The following is a 12,076-nucleotide window of genomic DNA, read 5'->3' as shown; positions in this document are numbered from 1 at the left end:
AGCCGAGGGTTCTGAAAGAAATGGCGGAGGTGATAGTGGATGCCTTGGTGGTTATTTTCCAGACGTCGCTGGATTCCAGGGAAGTGCCGGAAGATTGGAAAATGGCTAATGTTACGCCGTTGATTAAGAAGGGTGCCAGGCAAAAGGCAGGGAATTATAGGCCGGTTAGTTTAACGTCTGTTGTAGGTAAAATGTTAGAATCCGTCATCAAGGAGGAAATAGCGAGGCATCTTGAGGGGAATTGCTTGATAGAGCAGACGCAGCACGGTTTCGTTAAGGGGAAGTCGTGTCTGACAAATTTACTGGAGTTCTATGAGGATGTGTCTAGGGCGGTGGATAGAGGAGAGCCGGTGGATGTGGTCTTTCTTGATTTTCAGAAGGCGTTTGACAAGGTACCTCACAAGAGGTTATTGCAGAAGGTCAGGGGACATGGAGTTGGGGGTAGGGTGTTAGCGTGGATAGAGGATTGGTTGTCAAATAGGAGGCAGAGAGTGGGGGTCAATGGGTGCTATTCGGATTGGCAGTTGGTGACTAGTGGAGTGCCCCAGGGGTCGGTGCTGGGGTCTCAGCTATTTACCATTTATATAGATGATCTGGAGGAGGGAACCGAGTGTATGGTGTCAAAATTTGCTGATGACACCAAGATTGGTGGAACGGCAAATTGTGCGGAGGGTGTGGAGAGTCTGCAGAAGGATCTAGATAGGCGGGGCGAATGGGCCAGGAACTGGCAAATGGAATTTAATGTTGGCAAGTGTGAGGTGGTCCACTTTGGTAGGAATAATGGTAGGAAGGATTATTACTTACGTGGCGAAAAACTGCAGCAGGCGACGGTGCAGAGGGACCTTGGGGTCCTTGTGCATGAGTCGCAAAAACCCAGCTTGCAGGTGCAGCAGGTGGTCAGGAAGGCGAATGGGATGCTGGCCTTCATAGCGAGGGGGATTGAATATAAAAGTAGGGAGGTCTTGCTGCGGCTGTATAGGGCATTGGTGAGGCCGCAGCTGGAGTACAGTGTGCAGTTTTGGGCGCCGTACTTACGCAAGGATATTTTGGCCTTGGAGGGAGTGCAGAGGAGGTTTACTAGGCTGATGCCAGAGTTGAGGGGGTTGAGCGATGAGGAGAGGCTGAATAAACTAGGCTTGTACTCGTTAGAGTTTAGAAGAATGAGGGGAGATCTCATTGAGACATATAAGATGATGAATGGGATGGATAGGATAGAGGTGGAGAGACTCTTCCCGCTCAGAAAGGACAGTAGGACTAGGGGGCACAGCCTCAAGATAAAGGGGGGAGCGGTTTAGAACGGAGTTGAGGAGGAACTTCTTGACTCAAAGGGGGGTGAATCTCTGGAATTCTCTGCCCGTTGAAGTGGTGGAGGCTACCTCGCTAAATATTTTTAAGACGCGGGTTGATGGGTTTTTGATAAAAGAGGGGATTAAGGGTTATGGGGAGAGGGCGGGAATGTGGAACTGAGCCACGACAGATCAGCCATGATCTTATTGAATGGCTGGGCAGGCTCGAAGGGCTAGATGGCCTACTCCTGCTCCTATTTCTTATGTTCTTATGTTCTTTGGTCGTATTGGGAGTGCGACCCCGCTGCTCGTTTCGCTATTGCGTGGGGAGGCTAACCCTAACCCTAACCAGAAAATCCTGCCGCTAGTGAACAGTGTATCACCTCTTGCAGCTGAGAAACCGCCTGATTTTGCAGCCGTAATTTTGGTATCGCTAGTGACAGTACATACAGTAGTTTCTGCTAGCAGTGGAAATATACATTTTGGTTCAGCAAATACATCAACTATTATCATTGAGCTTCCTGAGACGGATCTGTTGCATCAGAGCAGAGAAACAAGCAAGCTTGAAGTTCTGGTTTTAATTGATAGCTGAGTCTGCGATACAAGAACAGCAGCTGGATCAATGATTGACTGTAGTCTTTGATTGACAGCTCTGTGGCTAGAAGTCTAGAGTATCACTTTATGTAGGATAATGATCATCAATCAGTCTGAAGCTAGCAGAGGTACCTAAATTACTGATTCCATACAGGATACTTTCATGTATGAAATTAATAATTGGAGGTTTGTAGATAACCTGGAGATAAATATCTTTCTTGTTTTAATATATCATTGGCAAAATTGTACTGTGAGTGGCACAGTGGCACAATGGTTAGCACTGCTGCCTCACAGCAGCAGGAACCCAGATTCGATTCCCGATTTGGGTCACTGTGCGGAGTCTGCACATTCTCCCCGTGTCTGCATAGGCTTTTTCTGGGTGCTCCGGTTTCCTCCCAGAGTGTGAAAGACATGCTGGTTAGGTGCATTGGCCATGCTAAATTCTCTCTCAGTGTACCCAAACAAGCACCAGAGTGTGGTGAGTAAGGGAATTTTCACAGTAACCTCATTGCAGTGTTAATGTAAGCCTACTTGTGACACTAACAAATAAATAAAAGTTTCTGTATATATTCTATTATACATTGACTATTGATTTGCCAGGCCTTTGTTAAGTGAATTGTTGGTTTCTAGCTTGCATTCTGGACTGATAGAGCCTGTGAATCTACAGAATGAACAGAAAGGAATTTTATGGTAGTGTCTGATACTTTTCATGAAACAGGCATCATGTTAGGGGTTGGCTGACCGATGCCAGAGCCTCATTTACTTGAGTAATAAGCAGGAAAAGCTACATTACAGTTCATAGATGGTGCATAGTCCAATTTTGGGAATGGACAGTGACAGTGAATTCAAATAAAATTCCTTTCTATACACAACAGCTTGTGTACATAGCAGCTTTAATATACTAAAATGTTCCAAGAACGTGCTAATTAGTGTAATTGGAAAAAGTTGCTATATAAATGAAAGGCCTGAATTTTGCATTCCTTTTGTACGCATGATTGGCCAGTCCGGAGGTGGATGCAATATCCACTTGTGGCCACGACCACAGCTGACAATTTCAAGCTGGCTGGCCAATTAAATTGTGAACTGCAACTGGACATTGACATCGTACTGTCAGCAGGGGAGAGGGGTGTTACAAACTGCACACACAGCTCCCTGGAAGCTGCCAGAAGTTCCTGAGGAACCTCATGGAGTTGTCCGGGAGAAAGTCTAATATTTGGCAGCACATGCTGGGATTGCCAGGAAGGAGAGCAATGCCAGTTGGCACTCTGCCCCTCAATTCTCTGATGAGTGCCTGTGTACTCTTGTGGAGGCAGTGATGGTGAGACGAGGCTACCCCACCACACAAAGAAGCCTGGATGGAGGTGGCTGTCCAAGTGATTGGACACAATGTTGTACGCCTCACATGGATCCAGTGCCATAAAAGGTTCAATGATCTTCTGCAATCTGCAAGGGCGATTACTAACTTTGCGTGGAACTTTGTATGGATGTCTTTCAGATCCTGAGGACTGCCCCTTGACACCCAAAGAGGAGCTGTGGGCAAATGTACTTCTGTCACATCCTTTCCCTGCACAAAGCACCGGTGCAAATGCAGGCATGTTGGTGGGTAATAGCATGTTGGTTCATGTGGTAGTGTACAATGGCAAAGACACATCACACTCATATGAAGAGCTGACAGAGGCAGAGAGTACCAAGGGAACTTGGCAGTCGGAGTGAGTCCAAGGCACATGATGAGCCCCTAGATTCATCCATTATATGACAGATGCTGATGTCCTGTGGGATGCATGTGAAGATCTGGCAGAGATCCTAGGAGTCTGAGTACCATGGTCTCTGTCTTGGAGGAGTCCTGAGCACTGCATTGACCTGGAATTCCTAGTGCACGCTCTTCTCCATTGACAGAGGGACAATGTCATGGAGAGAAAGCTCCAGGAACAGAATCAGGGCTTCTGTGATTGTGCTTGGAGCTGCAAGCCTGCATACTAGCAGTGACCTCAGTAGGTTGTGTGAGAGGCACTTAGCCTCCCCGCTGGGTGTCCGTTCATTGATGGTGAGCGAGATTGTTTCAAATCAACCTCACACTAACAGACAATCTTCGTGTCACAGCTATGGCCTCCTCTCAGGGCACTCCATATGAAGGCAGCAGCTACACTGCATCTTGCAGTGCCCTCTGCCAGTGCCCAGGGCATATGACAAGGTCCTGGGTACTGAGGAGTATCCAGCCATAGCACTGGACACTCCCTCCCAGGTGGTGCCTGCATTTGCCATACCAGACAGAGAATGTCTGCCAAGGTCAACGGAGCTGACAGGGCATCACAGTTAGTAGGCTGCCTTCACTATTGCTGCCAGCAAATGGGGGAAGCAGGTGCTCATGGGCCCACACCCAGCACTCAGAAATGGAGTTTAAGGCATTAGACTAATTAGACCATTAGTCTAATTATATGGAGTTTAAGGCATTAGACTTAATGTCTAATTAAGTCTAGAGGGGTTGTCATGTGGTATAACTTCAGTTGATATGTGTTCTATGTTCAAATTGTGTTAATAAAGACAGAAGACAGGCTGATAACAGTTGATGTGCTCAAATTGTACAAAAACGTCATTAGGTGTCGTGGCCTGAAAGTGCTTCATGTTTTTCATAAGTGCTAAGCATGGGAATGATTTGTGACATATGGGAAGAGCTAAAAACTTTGGAGTTTGTTACTTGACATAAGGGTGACAGGGTGGCCTCTTCAGGAATGCTCAGCTTGCCCTCACTTCCAAGCTATGCCTTGGTTGCCAAGCTAAAAACATAGAGAATCAAGGCCTTTCTGGTTTCTTTGCCTCCAAGAAGGTTCCTCACTTCTGCATCCACATCATCACCTTCGGCCTCCTCATCAGACCCATCATTTGAGTCTTCCTCTGTAGCCTGTGGAGCTTCCTTCCTCCAATGGATCCTCTCTTGACAGAGCCAGTTTGTGCAGTGAGCAGCACACAATGACAATAAAGACATTACTTGTCTCTTCCTCCCCTCTCCCCCTGTCCCAGTGCAGTGCTTCCCCTGAGCATATTGCAGGATATTGCAGTGCTTCCCCTGAGCAGTTCAGGCAACAAAACTTAATCTTGAGTAGCCCAAAACTCCTCTCAATTAGTCCCTTTGCAGATGCATGACTTCTATTGTATCTGTCTTCTGCTTCTGTCCTTGGGTGTTGAAATGGGGTCATGAGCCACCTTTTCATGATGGGTGGCATGATAGCATAGTGGTTAGCTCTGCTGCCTCAGAGCAACAGGTTTAATTCTGGCCTTGGTTGACTGTTCTCCTCATGTCTGCATGGGTTTTCTCCAGATGCTCCAGTTTCTTCCCACAGTCCAAAGATGTGCAGGTTAGGGGGATTAGTGTGCTAAATATATGGGGTTACAGGGATAGGGCCTGGGTCAGATGCTCTGTCAGAGAGTCGGTGTGGACGCGATAGGCTGAATGGTCTCCTTATGCACTGTAAGGATTCAATGGGTGGGATTTTCCAGCCGGGCTCACCCTAAAGTCAGAAAATCCCACCCAAGGTCAACGGATCTTTACCTGGTCTGTGTCCCACTCAACGATCCCTGTGGCAGGAAGAATGGGAAAATTCAGCCCTATGATTCTATGACGACGCAGTGACACTCCCAACATATCCTTGCATGCGAGTTCGGGTCAACTGCGTTTCCACGTCTTTATTTTCTTTTGCCTTTCTTTAGCTATTTAATCATTATTTGCTCTTCACCCAAACACTGGAGCTCCTTTTCCGGCCTGTTTTATCTCCATTTTTCTCTAGAAGGATGTGGAAGCATTGGAGAGAGTGTAGAAAAGATTTACCAGGATGCTGCCTGATTTGGAGGGTAGGTCTTACGAGGAAAGGTTGAGGGAGCTGGGGCTTTTCTGTTTAGAGCGGTGGAGGATGAGAGGTGATTTAATAGAAGTTTATAAGGTGCTGAGGGGAATAGATAGAGTGAACGTTCAGAGAGTATTTCTTCAAATGGATGTAGCTGTTACTAGGGGGCTAGATGGCCTACTCCTGCTCCTATTTCTTATGTTCTTATAACTATAAGGTTCATGGTGGGAGATATAGGAGGGATGCCTGAGGTAGATTCTTTACTCAGAGAGTGGTTGGGGTGTGGAATGCATTGCCTGCTGTGATAATGGAGTTAGACACTTTAGGAACTTTCAAGTGGTTATTGGATAGGTACTTGGAACACACCAGAATGATAGGGAGTGGGATAGTTTGATCTTGGGTTTGGACATAGCTTGGCATGACATTGAGGGCCGAAGGGCCTGTATTGTGCTGTACATGTTATATGTTTCATCAGGATGCTCCCTGACCTGCTGAGCATCTTCAGCACCAGCAATGGTTTGTTTTCAATGAGGAGCCAACCAGCCGCCTGATTGGACCCGCCCGGAACCCGCCGAGTTCTGATTGGCTGTTGCCTACACCTGGAACAGCGGAGCACGGGGCGCTGATTGGAGCAGAGCCCGGCAGGTTGGTGCAGCTGCCTCCCGATTGGCTAGAGGCCGGCAGCTGGGCTCTGCGATTGGCTAGAGGCCGGCAACTGCGCTCTGTGATTGGCGGAGGGCTGGACAATGGGGGAGTGGCGGCGGCGGCGCAGGCGCGCTGTGTGGGGGATGGCGGAGAGAGGGTGGGTGGATGAATTCTCCGGGTGGACGCGGCAGAAAGAAGAAGGTAGCGGCCCGAGCTCCGCCAGAAGGCAGCAGCAGCAGCGGCGACAGACTCTCACTCCACAAGCGGAATCTTTACTACTTCGCTTACCCGCTGGTGGCCGCATTTAGCTTCCTGCGCTTCCTGGCCTTCCACCTCTGGCTCTTCTTCGCCTATGTGTGCCAGCGCCTGGCCGAGATGGCTTCGCGCAAGGCAGCCCCGTCCGTGGCCACGGCCGAGCCCGAGCAGATCCGCCACTCCCACAAGCTGGCCTTCGACTACATCTCCACCGCCCTCAAGATCGACGAGGACGACAAAGGTGAGCGAGGTTCGGGTCAGAAGGAGGGAGGCTTTTGTTGGACAATTGTAAGGGTTGTTGTGTCAGTGCCCTGCCCCTCTGCTGCAGGTGAAGGCCTGACAGGACGGTGTTGTTTCATGCACAATGCGCATTGTAACTGCCTGACATTGTTTTTTAATGTTTCCTACGAGAATGTTGAATTTCTATAACATTGCTTTTATAATGTAGTACAGGCATATTTCTGCATCACTTGGAATCATTCATACATGACAGGAGGAGGCCATTTGGTTCATCGAGCCTGCACACTCAACAATCCTATCCAGGCCATATCCCCATTTATTTACCCCTGATAGCCTCTCTAACTGCCAAATTGCCAGTTTATTATCGGGGGTGCTACAATTGGCAATTTAGCATAGCCAATCCACCTAACCTGCACATCTTTGGAATTTGGGAAGAAACCAGAGTACCTGAAGGAAATCCATGCAGACATGGGGAGAATGTGCAGACTTCACACAGATAGTGACCCAAGCTGGGAATCAAACGTGATTGCCTAGTGCTGTGAGGCAGTTGTGCTAACCACTGTGCTGTGTAGTTGGTGTTACTACATGTCATGATGTAGAACGTGCATGACAGTGTTGAACTGTAATGTGAATGTTGCTCTGTAATGTGATGTATGCCTTTGTCATATTGCATTGTAATGTCTTGCTGTATCATGTTGCACTAACGTGTGCCTTACTGTGTCTTATGTTTCACAGTAATGTAATGCATGCCCCCGTGTCAGTATCTTGCTTTGCCATATAGCACTGCACAGTAACGTAGTGCATACCTTGCTATATCACGTGATGTTGCACTTTGGATAGTGCATGTCTCACTGTGTCATGTGCTATTGCACTGTAATGTGCATGTTACATTACTATGTTGTGACATTACATTGGCTTAGATTTTGCGATCAGCAATGATGTGGCAGTGCTCGCCACTGATGTGAAAGAAGTGAGTTCTGTGATGGTTTCGTTCTGGGGCCAGCCGTAGGGGATCTATGATGTCCCCCCCGGAATAGCAGGCTGAGCAGGCGGTCAGATTGGAGAATTCCAAAAGTAAAGCAAAAAGCTGTGATTCACTTATTATTTTTACAGTGAGAGATGTATGGGATTATGGCAGAAGCTGAAATATCATTAAATTTTAAGTTATTTTAAAAATCCTTGGTTTTGTTATTATGAATGTAATTAATGACTTAGTTTGTCAGGAGGGTTTGTTCAACTATAATGAGATGGTTACTTTTAATTCAACAAGATTCTATGATTTAACATTCAGTTTTTTAATAGCAAGAATAACGCATAATAAAGTGAATTTTTTTTGTCAACTCAATGATTTTTGTGCTAATTGTGCCTGAGAAGGCTGTACGAAGCAGGGTATTCCTGACAACTGTCTGGTTTTGTGTTTCATCACGCATGTGCAGATGGCAGAAATTGCTGTCACATTCAGTGTCATGATGGTGAATCCTGACAGCTTTGTAGTCATTTGAATTGCAAATCTGGGAATTACTATATTGTTGAGTTGCAATGTAGTGCATATAGTTCTCAGTATTGTTTTATGGTGAGGCATTTTAATGTCATGCATGCTTTACTATGTATTACTTGCTCACTGCATGGCACGTTACTCCAGTGCATACATCTGTGGTTGCATTATAATGTGCATGCATTATTGTTTGCTGCATTGCATCATGTCAAAGCATGCTATTACTATGTCACTCAGTGCTTCATAGTGTGCTGCATTTATTACCATGTTGATGTTACTTCACACTGTGCATACATTGGGCTCTGTCATCTTGTATTGCATTGTCTCTATGCACTGCTGTGTTGCATTGTACTGCACCCCACCCATTACTGTGCTGCTGTGGTACACTCTGTCTAAGTATGCGTTGCTGCATTGATTTCAAATGTGCATGTGTTACTTTGTGCTGCATGCCATTGTAATTTGTTACTGCACCACTGTTTTGGCATAATGCATGCATCACTTTTACTGTGCATTGTGGTCTGGTGCATGTATCACCGTCTAGGAATCCAATCAGTGATGCTGTGCAAGTTGCACCAGATAACTAAATAGTATGATGTGATGAAACAATATAAATTTGCAGCTTTACTGTGTACAAAATCTCATAGAATTAAAGTCAAGTAATCTCAGCGACCCCTTTCTTCCAGTTTCCAATGCAGCATCACATCGTAACTAAATTAGCACACAGATGCTTATTCTGTCAAAGATTATCGAGGAAAATGAATATGAAGTGCTGAAAACAGAAGTTTAACTTGCTGGACTGTGTGATTACGTACAAAAAGCTGCCAGTCTATTATTGTTTTGTTAAAGTCTACTATTTAGTTATCTGGTATAACATCCCTTTACAACAGTATGAAGTACTTGAAAATATGTCCTTGGTTGTCAACTTGTTTTACTGTCCTGAGGTCGTAGTGAAAAATATTGCTGCTAATGTGCCAACTCATGCTTTAGCTGTGAGAAGTGGATAGTACAGGCTGCTGCTGACTTTCTGTGCCTCAACTTTGTGCCTTCTACGTTGTCTCCCAATGCAGTGGTCTGTTCCTAAATAACTCCACCTAGTAAGCTGGGCAAGACCTGATAAAAGCTGACAAGGTTGTGCTGAATTTTTGTTTTGTGTGGCAGCTCACCACACTATGCAACTGGACAAGCGTTTCATTGTAATTACTGGACAGAACTTAATCCCTCAGCCAACGCTAGAAACAGATGACCTGCTCATTTATCTCTTTGCTGTTTGCAGGATCCTGCTGTGTGCAACTTCGCTACCTCATTTCCTACGTTACAATAATGACTGTCCTCCAAAAGTATTTGAGTGCCTTTAGTGATTTAGGATATCCAGAGGTTATGCAAGATGCTGTAGCAGTGGCAGTCCTTTCTTTTTTTGTGGTAACTGATTACAGCACTTTTGTAATTAATAAGATGATGATGATGATAGAGGTGCTGATATTCATTGATCTCTATTTTGCCGCAGGTACAGTGCAAGTGTGATTATACCATCATCTCGTTTTAAATGTATTAAAGTATCCATGTGCTTTTCTCACCAGGATTTTCTGTTATAAGTACTTATTCCACATTTATTATGGAAACAGCTTAGGTGCAATAACTAACCCCTGTCAGTGCTACTACAGATCAGTGTGGACACAGGAATTTGTAATGGAAGTAGGAAAAGGATTTTGATGGAAAAGAGGAAGCCAAGTGAGCTAACAGCACAGTTCTGTTGGCTTTGAGAATATATAAATACAAAAAACATTTGACTTGTTTTGTTGGAACAGTGCAGATTATGATATGATGGAAGTGTTTGAAATTGAGAAGATGGGAGAAGTAGACAGGAACAGATTATTTCCAGTAAGTGGGGGGAGGGAGTAAAGCTTTAGAACGGATAGAAAGATAGTGCTCCTCCCTCGGGTTTCCGAGGCTTTGGAATTAAGTTAGGGTATGTATGACTGACACCAGAAACTGTATTGATATTCAGTGTTAGATAAGTCAATGAAGGAACAGGGATTTGGGGGCATATGGAGATTAGAGTGTAAACATGATTAGAATTATTTGTTTTTTGAAAGATAATGCTGGCATGTACTGGCTGGGCCGAATGGCTTGTTTCCCAGTTGGAATTATGTAAATAGAAGTCGGGTTATATCTGAGCAGATTGGTTGGTTGAGTTATCCTCTGCCATCTAATCCTATTTCAGTTTGGATTCTGTAAATATCTTTCTATTCAGAGTCCCCAAAGCCTTTCCACCATCTATGAGACATGGACAGGGTGCGTGATGGAATACTCTCCACTTGCCTGGATAATTGCAGTTCCAACTACAGTCAAATCTCAACAGCACCTCGGACAAAGCAAGCTGTGTGATTGCTGCCCCCCCCCCCACGCACCTCACTAATCATTTACTGCCTCCACCATTAGCCTCACAGTAGCTACTTGTGTTTGTTATCCACAAGATGCACTGCAGCCTACTGATGCTCCTTCAGCAGCCCCTTCCTAATTTACTTCCCTTCCAAGTTACAGACCATTCTAACTTTGTGATATATCATTTCTTTATTGTTTTGAATCCTCCTAAATCTGAAACTTGTTCTGGAGATAGTGGTACTGTCTTATGAAGAGAGATTGGACAAACTGGGCCTTTAGAGTTTTGAAGAATGGGAATTGTTTTCATTGAAACCTGCAAAATACTTTTAAGGAATGGACAGGGTAGATGCAGGTAAGATGTTTCCCTTGTAGGGGAGTTTGGAACCAGGGGGCACAATTTCAAAACTCAAGGATCGCGAAGAAGAGAAATTTCTTTACACGTGGGGTTATGTGGATAGTATGTCTAAAGGCATTGAATTGAACTTGGGCCCCTGGCACTGTGAAGCAGCAGTGCTAACCACTGTGCCACATTGACTGTAGTGGTTCAAGAAGGCAACTTGCCACCACCTCTTGGAGCACAGTTAGTAATAGGGAATAAATGGTGCCATTGCCAGTAGCAGGCACATTCCATGGGCAAAGTAAGAAACTTGATTTGAAAATTGCAATTTTCTTAACTCTTGTGTGCGGCTTCCTCAGATTAACCAGCATGTTGTCTAATTCATTGAAACTGACTCCCTTGTAACCTCATCTTCAGAGCTGTAATCAGAACCTAAGCTGGAGCATGAGGTTCTGTCTTTATCTACACCATTTATATTGAAATTAGTTTGTTTTGTTAAATAGCTTTTTGTTTTAAACTCTCTGCCCATGTTGCAACATTGTAAAACTTTTATGGCTGTGGAGAGGAATATAGATCGGAAATTTTAAAAAATCAAACGCGCGTAAATAATTTCAAAATGGCATGAAGAATGTTGACCACAATGCCTCTTCTGTTTCATTCATTCTCTCCCTTCTTTCCCCTTCCCTCCAACTTTTTCTGCATCTTGATATTTCACACTTGGCAGTGAATTGTTGGGCGTGTGTTTTTCTTGTTCATACCACGGAGTGTCATGAGCTGCATGCAGTGAGTGTTTTGACGTATCCACCAACAAGGCGCCAGCACTTTTCAAATATCCAGGTTCATGAAATTTGAATAAGATAAAATCTGTAAGCTGCTTTGAGCAGGCTGTGGGAATTGTAATTTTGATTAAGAGTACACAAAGATTGACACAATTGATGGTTGCATTGCATCTCTTTTTTGCTTTTAGCAGATGATTTGCACCAGTTAAGTAATATGTATGCAC

General features: G+C 45.0%; 1 protein-coding gene across 2 annotated transcripts in view; it reads left to right on the top strand.

Moving 5' to 3' along the window:
• Positions 1–6,510: 6,510 nt before the first annotated feature.
• spast (spastin) overlaps positions 6,511–12,076 on the top strand; it is a 56,458-nt gene continuing 50,892 nt past the window's right edge. For both annotated transcript variants that reach the window (XM_080191905.1, XM_080191904.1), the window contains exon 1: positions 6,511–6,860. In XM_080191905.1, the coding sequence (XP_080048031.1) occupies positions 6,530–6,860 (331 nt within the window). In that variant the 5' untranslated portion in view covers positions 6,511–6,529. The remainder of the gene's footprint in view (positions 6,861–12,076) is intronic.

Source organism: Carcharhinus amblyrhynchos, chromosome 7 (assembly GCF_965287045.1).
Source record: "Carcharhinus amblyrhynchos chromosome 7, sCarAmb.v2.hapA, whole genome shotgun sequence".
Taxonomy (NCBI): Eukaryota; Metazoa; Chordata; class Chondrichthyes; order Carcharhiniformes; family Carcharhinidae; genus Carcharhinus; species Carcharhinus amblyrhynchos.
The sequence above is the reverse complement of the archived record's forward strand: the minus strand, read 5'-3'. Positions and strand labels throughout refer to the sequence as shown.